The 17,014-nt window shown below is 37.6% G+C and overlaps 1 protein-coding gene across 1 annotated transcript in view; it reads left to right on the top strand.

The window, feature by feature from the left end:
* The window catches only part of rnf144aa (ring finger protein 144aa), a 51,081-nt gene that overhangs the window by 7,171 nt on the left and 26,896 nt on the right, over positions 1-17,014 (top strand). The window contains exon 2 of the mRNA XM_067455361.1: positions 14,487-14,637. Within this exon, the coding sequence (XP_067311462.1) occupies positions 14,503-14,637 (135 nt within the window). The 5' untranslated portion in view covers positions 14,487-14,502. The remainder of the gene's footprint in view (positions 1-14,486; positions 14,638-17,014) is intronic.

Below are 17,014 nucleotides of genomic sequence, written 5' to 3'. Positions count from 1 at the left end.
AACTCCTACGGTGGCCGGTTTAGTCCAAGATTAATATGGCTTCCAGTTAGACCTCGTCCATGAGTGCCATCGACTGTTAAAATGCGAAAGGCGAAGCTTGAATTTACGGGTATGTCCCTCTTTGGCTAATGTACTTTCAAGATGGAGGGGCAACATGGCGACTGGCATTCGAACCCCTCACCCGTATGTATTTTCAAGGCATTTTATAAACTTACGAGAATACTTTATTACTTAAAAGAAGTAAATATAAATTAATGAGCACATATATTTTTGAAAGACCTAAGTGTTTTTAGCCAAGAATAAACTAAAAAAGTTACACAGTGTAGCTTTAAGACTTAATTTGTCATAATTGTGACTTTTATTCCCCAGTGTGAATTTATACTTTATAGCTCACTATTTCAAATTTATATCTCGTAATTAAAGGTGGGGTAAGTGCTTTCTGGTAACCGTTGTTGATATTTCAAATCACGAAACCAAACACGCCCCTACCCCCAAAAGGGTCTCACCCCTATTTTGATAGCTCCTCCCCCCAGACACCCAGGCAATGACTAATGGCATAATCTATGTGTTACTAATCCAGGTCAAATATTCGATGGGAAAGTCACCCCTTCCTTCACAAAAACGCAAACCGTTCTCATTAACAACTCGATAGTACACGACAGTCCAGCTAACGACATATTATAATAATGACAAGATTAGAGTTATAGCTATAACAAAAACACAAACCGTTCTCATGACAACTCAATGCACAAGCACAACAGTCCAACTAATGACATATTATAATTATGACCAGAGAGTTATAGCGATCACAAAAACACAAACTGTTCACATGACAACTCGATAGTAGTCTACACGAGCACAATAGTCCAATTAATGACATATGACAATTCTGACCGGATAAGGGTTATATAGATCATGAAAATAGGACAAACATATTAGGAGTACAGTAGTATCTTACATTGGACACATTTTGTAAGCTGACGCTTGAAACAGACAAGCGAGGAGATTTAGATGCTCCATACGGTGTGGAAATGAACAGGTCTTTATCATCGCTTAAGTGAGTTGCAATACGATCGCAATATCGACAAACAAGCGAACATGACACACGAGCATATTCAAGCAAAAGCCAGCATATATTAGTTCTCGGCTAATATCCGTCATATGTGTTTTGAATAATGACGTGCACCGAATGCTCCCTTCTCACCATTATTAGTAATTTAGTAGACGCGCCCCTTACCTGCTGATTGGCTACAAGTTTGTTATTGGACTCGGCCCAAGTCCATTTTGTAAAACGTTTAGACTATGACTATGGGCCAGATTTACTAACCGCTTGCCTCAGCGCAAAACCTCTTGGCATTAAAAATAAGCTGCTGTCAGGATTTACTAAAGATATGCAGTGATAAATTAGCGCTGAAAAGGCATGGACACAGTTATTTTTTTAAGGCTGAACTTATTGCATATGTATTTGTATGAGTTTTACTTTAAGGTGCAAAATTTATAGGATGAGAGTATTTAAAAGAAGTGTATTTAAGATTGTGGCCAAAAATGCTACTGCAATCACTTTCAAATGACTGTAGAGCGGTGTATCCCTTTCCCCCTCCCCCTGTTTCAAGGTTGCCAGATAGACTGCAGGATCCAGCAGGAACGTTTGTATTCCAGCTGTGGTAACTAGAGCAGAACTGGCAACCTGGATGCTGAAACACTACTGACTTCGTGATTGGTCGATCGGTGGAGGGTGGAGCTTCAGGCCAAAACACAACATGTTAAAATCAACATCAGTTGAGGGCTGCAACAAACAACTTTTAAATGACAATATCCTGGCCAGACTACTGTTGTCAGTGATATAAGTTTTGAAATTAACCTGATTTCTTAATGTTTAGTGACATATCAGGGCCATTTTATGATTCATTGAAATACATTTCTTACATACACTTCCTTTAAATGAATCACACAAGGTGATTTACAATCAAATTTACTGGTGTTTCCACCATTATTTACCCCCTCAAAAAAGCATGTCTTATATCAGACGCTAACAGGTAGATTGCGTTGGTCATTATGGAAATGATCCTGTGTTCGTGTTCTTTAATTTGCATGTTGTCGGTAGATCACGCGCAGAATGGTCCACTCTCATCTGCACTTTTATGAAATAAAAAGCTAATTTACCCTGTTTAGTAAATCTAGCCTATATCTGAATTGTATCTTTTTATTTCTCAATGCCATTATATTCCATATGAATCTGACTTATTTGTTATTTTTTACTTTATTTCACAACTCAACTTTTATAATTGTCCCACAAATTTCAAATTCTGGGAAGCTGCTGTGGCTTGCCACCGCTATTTTACGAGTTCAAGAGGAACTTTGATAGGCTCAGCAAATTAGTGAAATCTGACTAATCCGTTGGGTTGCAATTTTTTTTAACACAGGACTTCAGTTTTGTAAGGTTTTCTAAGTTATTGAACTTTTTCTGTCAGCTAATTGTTTTGTACAATAATGTTCAATTTTTGTTTTCTTTCCAGACACCCAAGTTGTTATAGTATCTAGAAGAATGTTTCTGATGTGTAAAGCCAGGACAAGGCGGATTAGTATGGAGTGTTTTCCAGTGAGGGTGTGTTTACCAAGGGAGACCGGTTTGGGCATGTCCTGACCTCAGCATCTGTGATTCAGAGGCCTTATTCACAAACATTGCCTACTGAAGTGCTACTTTACTTTCATAAAATAATCTGAATGTTAAAAATACCTTCTATTACAGAAGTGTAGACATTCATCCATGGCTTATGTTTTTGTTGGCTAAATGTTTTACTTTTTCTCACATCTGTTATCACTCAAGAACCTTAACTGACAACAGATGGCATTTACAGATAACCTCGGGGCTCTCAGTCTCTGTTCGTGTCAATAGAAATAAGTACTCTGCAGCATGCTTGTCATATCCTCTTAATTTTTCAGGCGCAAATGGTGTGCCACAATACGTCTGAGAAGAAAGATGTCTTCATATTTTAATCTAGTTTTCTTCTGACATGGTTGATGTTGTTTTATTCCATTCAAATCATTGTCTTCACACCACAGAGAGGTTCAATTTCTTGCTGTTCAATTCTGCTTCATTATTATACTCGGAGATAATGGTATGCTGCAGTCACACTGGAAAATGTTTTCCACAGTCTGTAGACGCTATGAAGAGTGACCTCAGATCATTAGAGAAATCTTCTCCTTATTCTGGAGGATTGACCTTTACTCTACTACTAAAACTTATGAACAGTGAATTTTTTTCTCCATGATCATCTTCCTTCAGGCAGTTTGAGAACTTTTTAATTCGTCTGTTTCATCACTTCCTCATGATTCCGCTGTCTTCCCAACAAGTCAGTACCTGTGCAATTTTGAAACTGCATTTCTTGGTTCTCCAGCTTGTACGGCTGAAGAAACTAGGTCATATAAGGTGGTCTTTACTCATCGTCAAACAATTCAAACTATGTTTTGGATGGAACTCAACTCAGTTTAACCAGCTCAATTGTGTTTTAGTTTATTAGCTCAACTAGGACCCAACCAGCTTAGTTAAGGTCTACCAGCTCTGGCCTGGCTAACCAAAATTGTCTACCAGGTAGGGAGGAGCAAAAGTACATATTTTTTTAAAGAGGGGGGGGGGGGGGTATGGGGGTGAAACACTCAGTTTCAGTCAATCTCATGTCAATCTTGAGTACCTATAGAGTAGTATTGCATCCTTCATATCTCCGAAAAGTCTCTAGTTTTATTATATTTATAAAAGAAAGATAGGCTGTAGCGAGTCTTTCCGGGAAAAAACGAGTGGATGTAGGCGTATCGTGTGGGCGGAGCTAAAGAATCACGAGCACGCGCAGCTGTTGCATTGATAGCGTCTAAAAGCTGTGACATCCTCAAGCGTGGAAAAGAAAACGTTACCCTAAATTAACCATGGCCATCAATCAGATTCAACTAATACATATATGATCCAGAATCAGATCCGGAGGCTGAAATAAATTGAACAGGGGAAGCAACAACAGAAGGACGTCTGTCTCTGTGGTATGTACTGTATTTAGTGGCTTGTCAACATTCGCGTGTTTACTCGTGGTTTATGAGGACATGATTCGGTTTATGGACTATTGTATGCGATTAAACCTTAGCAGTAGCAAGCAAAACGGTTTTGCACGTCAGACTAGTGTAACGTTATACAAAGAACAACAATGGAGTAACCGTTAGCGCATTTGAATGACGAAGCACGCTTTGTGAGAACGTCCCCTTTATGTTTGCGGTGGTTCAATAAACAAACTGACACCTATAGTGTTCAGCTAAACAACTGTATTTTAAACACACACCAAAGATCGCATGCTCCATTGATAAGTTAACTATATATGATCGTGTTGTTTACTGATGTTTACTTGCGCGACGATAGCCAACAACATAGACATTTGAAGCAGTTCTACTCACCGCCCGCTTCCAAAGCACGACTATGAACCTCTTTCGCCGGGAGCGCTCCATCAAAAACACACTTCTTTGGTAACATTGTTAATTTGGTGAAGTCCTGTGACAGCAGGGAGAGCAGCATTTATGGCCGTCGTGCATTTCCTCTCTCACTCTGGCCGTTAAGGCCCGTATGGCCCATACAAGGGCCTTCCACTCTGTTGACGTCAAGCGGACCCATACTCGAAAAAACTCTCCGAAACTTGTGAGAACCCGGAAGGAGTTTTTTGACACAGAAATACTCCATCAAACGTCCAACTTTGTCCATGTTTAGGATGGGAATCCAAGTCTTTAACAGTGTAAAAAGCTCTATGCATGAAAGAGCATCCCCCCCCCCCCCCCCCCCCCTTAAAATTGTGGGTTTCCTAACAAGTCCAAATAATCTGTCATAGGGAATTTAATGATTAAATGTTTGGGTTCACTTGACCTTGATCTAATTTGTTAGTTACAGAACGTTTGACCATACTAGACACTTATTTAATTACTAATTGACCATCTTGACTAATTCCTATTGGTCATCTTTAGCCCCAATGGGTTAATAAACCACCTAAACCACCTTAACCACCTTGGTTAATCAACCCCCATCAAATTGTGCTTGTTCCAAAAAGGATATCATCTCTGCCAGTTGTAATTTAGTTGATTAGTGTACAGCCTTGATAATCTGGAGTTCTGAAAAACATAACCTTCTTATTTAGACTCTTTAGAAGTGCTGACTATTAATCTAGCCCATGACATTCAAGGAAACTTTTTTTTTTTGAGAAAAGACTGATGACTGTCGCATGCCAGGTTTAAAGGCTGACACTGGCCCATATTTTCATGCAAAATTGTCATTGTAGTCTTGTCTGAGTCACTGAACTTCAAAAATAAACTTAAATGAAAAAAGCTCAGTAAAGCAGCCTGTTGTAGATTTCAGTTTTGATCTTACTGAGAACTGAAGATAATTGTCCCTGTCTGCTCACTGGGAGTGTTTCCCCATTGGGATTCCTAAAGTTTATAAAGACTGAGCCAAAAATAAATGAGTGCTCAATGGCTTTGGGTGATAAAAGTGGGTCATTTGACAAGGGCAGGCAAACATTGTGAGAACAGTTACACATGCATGTGTGTGTGTTCTTTTTACTTTGACCAAATAGGAGAATTTGTCCACACAGGGTCATGGCCTCTTGAAGTTTTTAACTTTGCACTAGTTTCTTTTCCTCCATGAAAGTCCAGACTGTCTGTTTTACTCTTAGTACACTGTAAAAAATTATTTAGAAAAAAAGTTACCTGGTTGCCTTAAAAATTTGAGTTCATTGAAATTAAAATTTAGAGTTAATACAATGAAAAAAATGTTGAGATTCGACAACCTTTATTAAAAGATTATTAAAAGATTTTGTAAGCATATTGGGTAATAATGTGTGTTTTATTTCTGATGATGCAGTGAAACATGCCAAATTGTGCTATTTTCATGATTTATCACATTTTTTATGTGGTTCAGATACAAAAATATTTTGAGTTTCTATTTATTAAACTAATTTCCTTCATTGTATCAACTCAAATTTTTAATTTTAATAAACTCAAAATTTTAAGGCAACCAGGTTACTTACTTTTTTAAGTTAAACCAACAAAAACCACCACACATTTTTTACAGTGTATATGTGTTAGTCTGACAGCTATGGTTGCATTCTCGGAAGAACTGTAAAATAAATATCTTTATATGAGCTGGAGGAATTGTAGATATGGTAAAGATTTTTTTATGAGATGTCTGGAGTTTAAAAATTGCTGCCAACAAGTGAACTGATTTGCCTGAAAGGGACATTTAAAACATCCTGTAAGTACAAAATTAGCATTTATGATAAATATGATTGCCTCAAGAAAGAGCAGGGCTGCAACGATTATTTTGATAATTGATTAATCTGACTATTATTGTTTGATTAATCAGATGGAGGAAAGATATTATACATTAAAAATAAGTTCTTTACATTTAAACATTTATTTTAATTCATTATTTTAAAAAATATTATTCCACATCATACCCAATGCTGTCCTCAAACAATGTGTATAATATAAAGCTGAAAACAGATATACTGAATATATCTACATAGGCCATGCTGTACATTTTAAGCAAAAAATAAATAAATAAATACAGGGTTAAAATGCATTCTAAAACTATGAATTTATATGTTTAATTATATTGCATTAATGGTTTTTTTACTGTTACTGCTTTCATAAATATTACTTGTGTTACATGTACACTTTTAAACCTACACCTAAACCTGCATTTTAGTCAGAATCACTGCACCTTATTCTAGTTGTCTGTTTGACATTCATGCGTCCACCGGCGCTTGTTCATTGAACTGTGAAGTTTAAAGAGCATGAGTTATTCAGGTTTAAAAAAAGTTCAGGTTGAATAAAAAAATCAAAATTAATATATACCCTTGAACACACCATATGACTTTCTTAATTCAGATGAACACAAACAATGTTTATTAACAAAGATTCGGGAGGAGGACTTTCAGATAATTGACACAGGTGAAAAGCACTCAGTTAATCAACAAAGAGGTGTCTATATATATATTTCTAGGGGGGTACTCTGGGTTCGGGCCAAGTTCGAGATCGAATCCCTCCCCCCGGACAGCACGCCTAATATGCATTTAAAATTACTCTATATAATTATATGCAACTCGTAAATCAGAGTTAAATAATAAAAAAAAAATCCTTTATAACGGCAGTGAATTTTCTTGTCCATAAAAGTGCATACCTGTCATATAACTGCTCCACATGGCTCCGGGGGGTTAGTAAAGGCCTTCTGAAGCGAACCGATGTGCTTGTGTTAGAAAATTATCCATATTTAAAATTTTATAAAGTAAATAATTTAGCTTCTGGCGAATCGCCTTCCGTGTTCAATTTATGGTGTAGCGCCCGCGCTTCTCGCAGTTTAAAATACTTACGTCTGACGAGCATAACTGGTGTGCGGTGTTGTCAGACACGGCGTAAGTGGAGCAGTGTGGAACTGTCGATCCATTGTTTTCCTATTGTTGAAATTAACCTATTGTTGAAATTAAACAATGAAATTGTTTTCCTATTGTTGAAATTGGAAGTGGCGTAACCTCCCGTTACGTCACTTCCATTTATTTCTATTTTTACATGCGGAAGTAACATTTTCTCACAAAAACGACTGCAGAAGCCTTAGTAGCGTATTCAGTATTTAATAGTATATTTTAAAGAGAATCTAGTTCCTAAATTATTTTTCTATCCATTGACTCGCTGGTTGCAATATGTTGCAATATGTCCTCTAATTTGCAATATGTCCTTAAAGGATTATTTCACTTTTTCCTGATATTTTACCCCCATCTCATCAAAGATCTTCATGTCTTTCTTTCTTCAGTCGAAAAGAAATTAAGTTTTTTGAGGAAAACATTCCAGGATTTTTCTCTCAATCACAAACTTCCATGTTGAAGGTGCAAATCAATGCAGTTTCAAAACGCTTTGGAGGGCTTCAGAGGCTCTGCACAATCCAAGACCCCCAGGAATAGCGAAATGAACGGTCATTTAAAAAAATAAGTGAATATACTTTTTAAACTAAATTGCTCATCTTGCGCTGCCCAGTGCAAATGTTGGACCTTAAAAACTTTGATTGCCATGGAAGTCTATGGTGTGGAGAAAAATCCTGGAATGTTTTCCTCAAAAAACGTGATTTCTTTTCGACTGAAGAAATAAATAAATTAAGATCTTTGATGAGATTGGAGTGAGTAAAATATCAGGACATTTTTATTTTGACGTGAACTAATCCTTTAACAAGACTCACTTTCTGTCAGAATATACTAAATAAAAATACACACAGCATGACTAAAAAGATATAACCATAACATAAGTTATATGCGCTGAAGAAAGTTTCAGAGGCATTCAGTTCTGCATATTTTATTATTCCACCATTCGTGTCAAAAACAAATATAGAACCTATTATAATTATAGATGCACATTCAATTTCTGATACACTCGCACTTGCGCTACTCCTGACAACAGGACAAATGGAAGAGTAAAGGAACGTTTGCTTTGACGTGTTCGGTTTAAACTTGAGTCATTGAGACTGTGTGGTCACACAGATAGCCAATGTTGATCAGCTAAATAAAAATCATAACTCATCATAAATCACAAGGAATTTGTTCAAAATCATCTTATAGTCTCATTTATGAAACTTATTGACATTTGTCATATGCCAGGTTGGCATTCAACTGGTAATATGGCAGTTTAATGAGGTTATAGCTTTTGACAGGAAGCCAGGAATGACCTTTAGAGAAAGACCGACTCAGTGCTGACATACCACCTCAGTGAGTGCACACACACACAGCCTGCAGTCAGAGACCAGCCCAGCCATATGAAAACCTACTGGGGTTCCTCCATTTCGGGACATTCCCATATTATTACATCAAAACTGGATTTACCTCTTCAGAACTGTGCATTATAATGTTACGCAATTTTTAAAATATTAATTTGGGTTTGTAGTTTTATTTTTTATTTATACAAAATAATTTATAATACTAAAATTATACATTTATCAGCTATAGTTTATTGTGTATATATATACTCAAATTTGAGTTGATACAATAAAGGAAATTTGTTTAATAAATAGAAACTCAAGATATTATTGTATCTGAACCACAAAAAAAATAGATAAATCATGAAAATAGCGCTATTTGGCATGTTTTACTGCAACATCAGAAATAAAACACACCAAATCTTTACATAATATTTTAATAAAGGTTGTCGAATCTCAAAAAATTGTCATTGTATTAACTCAAAATGTTAATTTCAATGAACTCAAAATTTTAAGGCAACCAGGTAACTTTTTTTCAAAAAAATGTTTTACAGTGTATATATATATATATATATGTATGTATGTATGTATGTATATGTATATATATAATATACACACACACAGTGTCATTCTTTGTTCTTTTCTCAGAGAAAAGCTGAACTCTAAGTCTTCCAGAGTTGTTCAGCTTTTCTGAGGCCAAAGCGATCCGAAAGACCGCCGTTCGCCAGCTTCTTTTTTTACATGTAGCACACAAGCAGAACTCTGCCGTCATAATGTTAAGCCCGCCCACCGACTCTATACAAGATGTGATTGGCCTGAACAGAGTTTGATTTTTCCAGCTCGCAAGTCTATGGAGAGTTGCTAGACGACACTCGCTGCAAATTAGATTTGCTGCCACTAGGGTGCGTCTAGATTTCTAAGCTGCGACATATTTAAAGGTGCCCTAGAATGATTTGAAACAATATGTAAAATTGTTCTCTGATATCTACATAGAAGGTATTTGGCTTATTTAAGGAAAACAATTGTCCAGATACAGTTTTACAGGTCCATTTACAACCCTATAAATTGTCCCTATACAGGTCCTTCTCAAAAAATTAGAATATTGTGATAAAGTTCATTATTTTCCATAATGTAATGATAAAAATTAAACTTTCATATATTTTAGATTCATTGCACACCAACTGAAATATTTCAGGTCTTTTATTGTTTTAATACTGATGATTTTGGCATCAGTATTTGGAATACAGTTGCCCCTTTCTTCAGTTTAAGACGCTGAGCAAAGCTTGCTTGAAATGGGCCGAACAATCGAACGATTTGTTGTGGTATCCGATTATAATAAACCTCAACCATGACTGTTGACATATGAATAGTCCAGACGTCCCCTGCACAGCCTGAACATGACGTGTGTCATGAGAGCCGTTTTTGCTATCCTCCAGTGTCTTGTTTACCTGCAGTACCCAGTTCCACCTGAACATGAACATGTTTGGACAAATGCAAATGTTGGGGGCATACATATAAATGATCCCCAACGCTTGCGTCACGGTTGGGTTTATGTTGAGTAGCACTTATTTTTCTGTGGCGTTTTTGATTCACGAGATTTACATATGAAGGAGGAGGCAGTGGTGTTTGAGACTCACAGTATGTGATGTCCATGTACTGAACTTTTATTATTATGGCAAGGTTAATTCAATTTTTCATTCTAGGGCTCCTTTAAATCTGATATAATTCATGTTTTAAAAATAAGTTAAAATATTTACATTAATAAATAACTGTAATAATGATAAAAAAATAGACCTGTTTTTTGAGCATAATGTTTCAGAGTAAACATATATTAACTGCTGATTCATTCTGCGATGTATTAAAATGTGGGAAAATCATAAAAAAACGGCTCTCATGCCTGTCTGTTGTGCTGTAGGCATCTGACTGATCTCATTTATTATCGTCAATCATTTTCTGACTGAAAGTGTTATGAAACCCATGCCTACAGTATTACCACACAGTGGTTAATGGTGAAACATGATGCTTTTATTTTATGATAAATGAAGTCGAACTGAGCCCATGGAGCAGGTAAATGATTCTGCTCTTTTCAAAGATGATTGAGTAGAAGCCAAAAGTCAGATAAAGTTGAGTAAGGGAACATTGTGTTCATGTTTGTGGAGACTGGGGCATCCATATCTTGAAATATTCAGGCAGGTACTTCTTTCATTGTGAGACTGACCCATTTCTCTGAGAATAAATAATGATGGGGAGACTTAGAGACCAACACAAGACCTTTTGAGAAGTTGCACCTTCTGCACTTATTTCATATTTGAACATAAAGACTCTGTATAAGAATGAAAAGAACTCTATGGAAGAAGATAAGGTATAGTCTCACTATGAATAGCATGTTTGTAACCATTTGAGCATCAATTCTATTGGAAACCATACTGTCGGACAAAATTCAGTTATTGTTGCTACTTTAAAAGCATAAATGGTAATAACATAGAAATATATTGTTTCCTTTATTGTCTTTTTAAAAGTATTTCAGGCTATGAGTAACCCACTTCTAGCCAAAATAACCTTGAAATTGGTTACATGTAATTTTTCCCTAAATAACTTGAGATTTATGAAATTCTATCATCAAGTCAACTATGATTACAAGGTGTTTGGTTTCATTTCTTTGACATGTTCTATATGTTGGTGACTAGTCTATTCTTGGGCTATGGTTAGACATTTCTACAATATTCTATTAAATATTCTCTGACAGCCCAAATTTTGCCTAGACATCCGTGCTGTGTTTGGACGGCTGTTGGGCATCTTTTAAACGCTGCATTGCTTGCTGGGTTATGATCGTAACCACAGTGTTTGGTGTGGCATTTTGATCAAATCTGAGGTAGGGATGGATAAAATACATATTTTCAAAATCTTTCAAGTTGCCATCAGCAATTTCAGGGAAGTCCTAAATTTAGGTTTATCTTGAACATGCATTCAATTTATATAATGTAACCGCTAGATGGACGAAGTTCATGTCATCATATACTTACGTTTCTTCTCAATCCTGTATGACTTTCTTTCTTCTCTGGAACAAAACATAACCTATTTTAAGATGTTTCAACTATTTATATTGTTCAGTGAAAGTCTGAAACAACTAGACCCCAGTGACTTTTTGCATGGACAAAAACACAAACAAATGAAATGTATTGCATTCACATAATGTAAATGATAACAATTTTCAGTTTTGTGTGAACAATCCCAGATGCATCACATGTTTTTTCTTTTTCTTTCATAATGTTGTAAATCATATTGCAGGCTGAACTCATGATAAATTATTCTGTTCTGTTCAGTGATCTGATAAGAAACTGAAATGAGGGCATAGTGATGTTCTCTCTGAGGGCTGCATTGTTGAGGATTACTTGTTTTTCCTTGTTATTGTTTCTCTTTTGGAAAGTGATATTTGCTTTCTGAGTAATGCAGATCAGTGAACTATCTCACGCACCACCTTTTCTCACAGAACATTTGTCACTGGAGACCTTGATTTTTGATGTTGAGGGTGGGTAAATGGGAATGGGATTGTTAAACTGAATCAAACCTATTCATAACTATTTCTATGAAAGATTCTTTTGGGACTTGAAGCAAGCACACCTCTTTTAACCACACACACACACACACACACACACACACACAGACACAGACACAGACACAGACACAGACACAGACACAGACACACACACACACACACACACACACACACACACACACACACACACACACACACACACACACACACACACACACACAAAGAATACTGTAAGTAAATATATCTAATATTATTTGCATACATGTGAATATCAATTTATTGTGAATGTGGTCTCTTTCCTCTGTGTTGCTCAGATGAGGTGGTAGTCTGAGAGAACGAGCATCAGAGATGGATGGATGTGCATGAGCAAGACAGGTTGTGACAGGTTGAAGGGAGAGTGATGTAAGACCGCTGAGCTCAACCAGCAAAATCAGCTTTCTTTGCCGTCTCTGTTCTTGATATCCTGGAGGCTGCACTGGTGCATCATCAAGCTATCAATACTTCACCTCGTTTGACTTATCAAGCGGAAACAGCCAAGACTTTTTGTGGAAATGATGAATGAGAGCTTAAAAGCCTGTTAACGTCTACTCTGTAGCACTAGGAAAAAACCTATCTGCTCTGTGCCCTCAAAATGAGAACTGCAATTTCTCATACTTAAAGGGTTAGTTCACCTACAAATTATAATTCTGTCATTTATTGCTTACCCTCCTGTCGTTCCAAGCTTTTGACTTTTGTTCATCTTCGGAACACAAATGAAGATCTTTTCTGAGAGCGTTCTGTCCCTACATAGACAGCTACTCAACTACCACTTTGATAAAAAAGGCTCATAAAAAGATTGTAGGGGAGAGCGGGGCACAACCTAACGCTTTTTGGCTTCAGTTTGTGTAAATAAACGTGTTTTTTTTGTGTGTGTGTGTGTGTTTTTTACAGGATACATATATTATAGTTGTATTTTGAGAGCATAAGGAAACTGTCTTAAGTTATTCACAGTACTTCATTAGAGTGGGTGTGTGCTAAAAAGTTATTTTGTTAATTTTGGCTTGATATTCTCTGATTGGTGGCGAATTCTTTATAGAATCATGGGTGATAAAAGTTTAGCATTTATAGTTAACCAGTTGTGGCACATTTCCATTTAAAATCTTTAATTAACAGGACAAAGATAGGTGGAGTGAAATATTTTTGCTTTCATTTGATGTCAGCATAGAAAGATGACATAAACGACACCTGCATGTGTTAAGAGCCTTCCGGCACCTTGCACTAAACCTCAACACTACATCACACAACTCTCTACATCGCTGACTGAAATGTCTAAAAGCATCCTGAGTGATTCTGCCCAACATACAGAGAAGTTTCTTCCCTCATCCTGCCACAAGTGAACATAACCTGCCTTAAGCACCCGTTCTACCACCGGCAGAAGCGCATCTGCCTCGTTCCCCTTTCCCCCATAGCAGCCAAGAAGAGTGTTGATGTTCACATCACTTCCTGTAAACACTTGAGCCACAAGCATCTCTATGCACAACAGCCCACTTCAGCGTGAGAAAATGGAAGTGTCTCATAGTCGAGACTTCCAAAAATATCCATCTCTGAAAAACTGTAAAAAAGGGGAGATGTAGGCGGTGTGTCTCTCTCTCTCTCTCTCTCTCTCTCTCTCTCTCTCTCTCTCTCTCTCTCTCTCTCTCTCTCTCTCTCTCTCTCTCTCTCTCTCTCTCTCTCTCTCTCTCTCTCTCTCTCTCTCTCTCTCTCTCTCTCTCTCTCTCTCTCTGAGTACCACACTCATCTTTCATTCAGCACAGCAGAAGACGAAAAATTGTTCCGTCTATCTGGTCCGACTTTTCATTCCATTACAGTCAGACTAGACTCCTGCACGTCTCAGAAAAGCACTTCTTGACCAGGCCTTAAGCTGGCCTACAGAATATAAATGGGGGTAAATGTGTTTGCCCCTTTCACCACTGTTTCTGTTAGACCATCTCTAAACGCAACGTGGCTAATTTGATGTGCATTTAAAGGGCTGATGTTTGTGATTCCGTGGATATTAGCGCTGAGAAGCACTTATTGTGGCTGCGGCAGCAGTCGCCACTTTAGATTGGCAGCGGTTAAAAGCTTTGTGCTGTTTGTATAGGTGCATTAAAGTGTGTAGGCTTTTTTCTAATAGCAGCTATTCTGTTTCAGCTCGGCAGCAGGCATCATGACTACAGCTAGGTACCGACCCACCTGGGACTTGGCCCTGGACCCGCTGGTGTCCTGTAAGTTGTGCCTGGGAGAGTTTCCCTTGGAGCAAATGACCACCATCACCCAGTGCCAATGCATCTTCTGCACCCTGGTGAGTAGTATCTAAACATGGATTTTAGATAGGGCTGTAAACGATTAATCGCGATTATTCGCAACCAAAATAAACGTTTGTTGTCGAATCACATCACATACACTCAATTAAGGGTTATTAGAAATAGGCTTGGGCGGTATCCAAATTTTGATACCGTCAAACCTCCTCCCTATTTTACCTCGGTATACGGTATTACCGTGAATAATTAAAACATTATGATGTAAGGCTCAGACAGCGTCAACAAACTGTTGGCTGGCTTATATATATAGGCCTATATTTTTATTTTATTTTTTACATTTGAGCCCCTGCCCCTGAGAAACTCTGCACGTTTTATGCTTACCGTTATGAGACAATTGTCAGACAATTGAATTTTTTTTTTGTGAGTCCCATGTCCACTTGATTTTTGTGGAGTTCATGCTTATTGCTTACATTGCCAGCTGTGTGACAAAAGGCTTCGGCAATATTACAGCATAGTCCGAGGGTGCGCTCGGTTTTTCATCCACGCAGCAGTGAGTGGATGGTGGTTAACGGATATGCGCCCTTAGGTTCAAGGTATTTCCATCTCTCGCGGTCATCTTTTTGTTGCACAATTTGCAAATTGCCTCGTCTGTATTTACCGTCAAAACCCAAAATACTTCCAAACTGCAGAAGTTTCGAGACCGAATAACTCAGTGCCCGACTCGCCGTCTTTTCCCCTCTCTCTCTCTCTCTCTCATCCACGCTGTCACAACAACGGATACACATATTTAGGCATTTAACAAATAAATAGTATTTAATATGTAAATAGTTTAATTAGTTCAACTTATTAAATATTTAATAATTAATTGTTGATCAGCAATATGTAAGTTGATCTGAATTTTTTTTTTGACGGTTTGACGGTATTGAAACTGATACCGTTGCTATTTTTAGATCCCGCGGTATACCATTTTACCGTATTACCGCCCAAGCCTAATTAGAAACACCTGTTCAATTTCTCATTAATCAAAGTAAACAAAATCTGCACACTGCTATTTGCTGCTCCCAAAAATGTATTAAAAAGGACAACATTTTGACCCAAAGGGTCTTCGTCATTAATGCAATTATCTAATCAACCAATCACATGGCAGTTGCTTCAATGCATTTAAGGGTGTGGTCCTGGTCAAGACAATCTCCTGAACTCCAAACTGAAGTCAGAATGGGAAAGAGGTGATTTAAGCAATTTTGAGCGTGGCATGGTTGTTGGTGCCAGACGGGCCGTCTGAGTATTTCACAATCTGCTCAGTTACTGGAATTTTCACGCACAACAATTTCTAGGGTTTACAAAGAATGGTATGCGGCAGTCCTGTGGTCGAAAATGCCTTGTTGATGCTAGAGGTCAGAGGAGAATGGGCCACTGATTCAAGCTGATAGAAGAGCAACTTCGACTGAAATAACCACTCGTTACAACGGAGGTATGCAGCAAAGCATTTGTGAAGCCACAACACGCACAACCTTTAGGTGGATGGGCTACAACAGCAGAAGACCCCACCGGGTACCACTCATCTCCACTACAAATAAGAAAAAGAGTCTACAATTTGTACGAGCTCACCAAAATTAGACAGTTGAAGACTGGAAAAATGTTGCCTGGTCTGATGCGTCTCGATTTTTGTTGAGACATTCAGATGGTAGAGTCAGAATTTGGCGTAAACAGAATGAGAACATGGATCCATCATGCCTTGTTATCACTGTGCAGGCTGGTGGTGATGGTGTAATGGTGTGGGGGATGTTTTCTTGGCACACTTTAGGCCCCTTAGTGCCAATTGGTCATCGTTTAAATGCCACGGCCTACCAGAGCATTGTTTCTGACCATGTCCATCCCTTTATGACCACCCTGTACCCAACCTCTGATGGCTACTTCCAGCAGGATAATGCACCATGTCACAAAGCTCAAATCATTTCAAATTGGTTTCTTGAACATGACAATAAGTTCACTGTACTAAAATGGCCCCCACAGTCACCAGATCTCAACCCAATACAGCATCTTTGGGATGCTGTGCAAAAGGAGGTCCGTGCCCTGGATGTGCATCCTACAAATCTCCATCAACTGCAAGATGCTATCCTATCAATATGGGCCGACATTTCTAAAGAATGCTTTCAGCACCTTGTTGAATCAATGCCACGTAGAATTAAGTCAGTTCTGAAGGCGAAAGGGGGTCAAACACAGTATTAGTATGGTGTTCCTAATAACCCTTTAGGTGAGTGTACAGAATAATTATACACCGTACACACATATTATATAAACATTTATATAATTGCGATTAATCGTTTACAGCCCTAATTTTAGGTTTGAAAAACCTTGATCTATTTTATTATATCTATTTTTTTTATTTGTAATTTTTTATCAACATAAAATAAAATG

This window comes from Pseudorasbora parva, chromosome 10 (assembly GCF_024679245.1).
Source record: "Pseudorasbora parva isolate DD20220531a chromosome 10, ASM2467924v1, whole genome shotgun sequence".
Lineage (NCBI taxonomy): Eukaryota > Metazoa > Chordata > Actinopteri > Cypriniformes > Gobionidae > Pseudorasbora > Pseudorasbora parva.
This window is presented reverse-complemented; position numbering and strand designations above follow the sequence as displayed.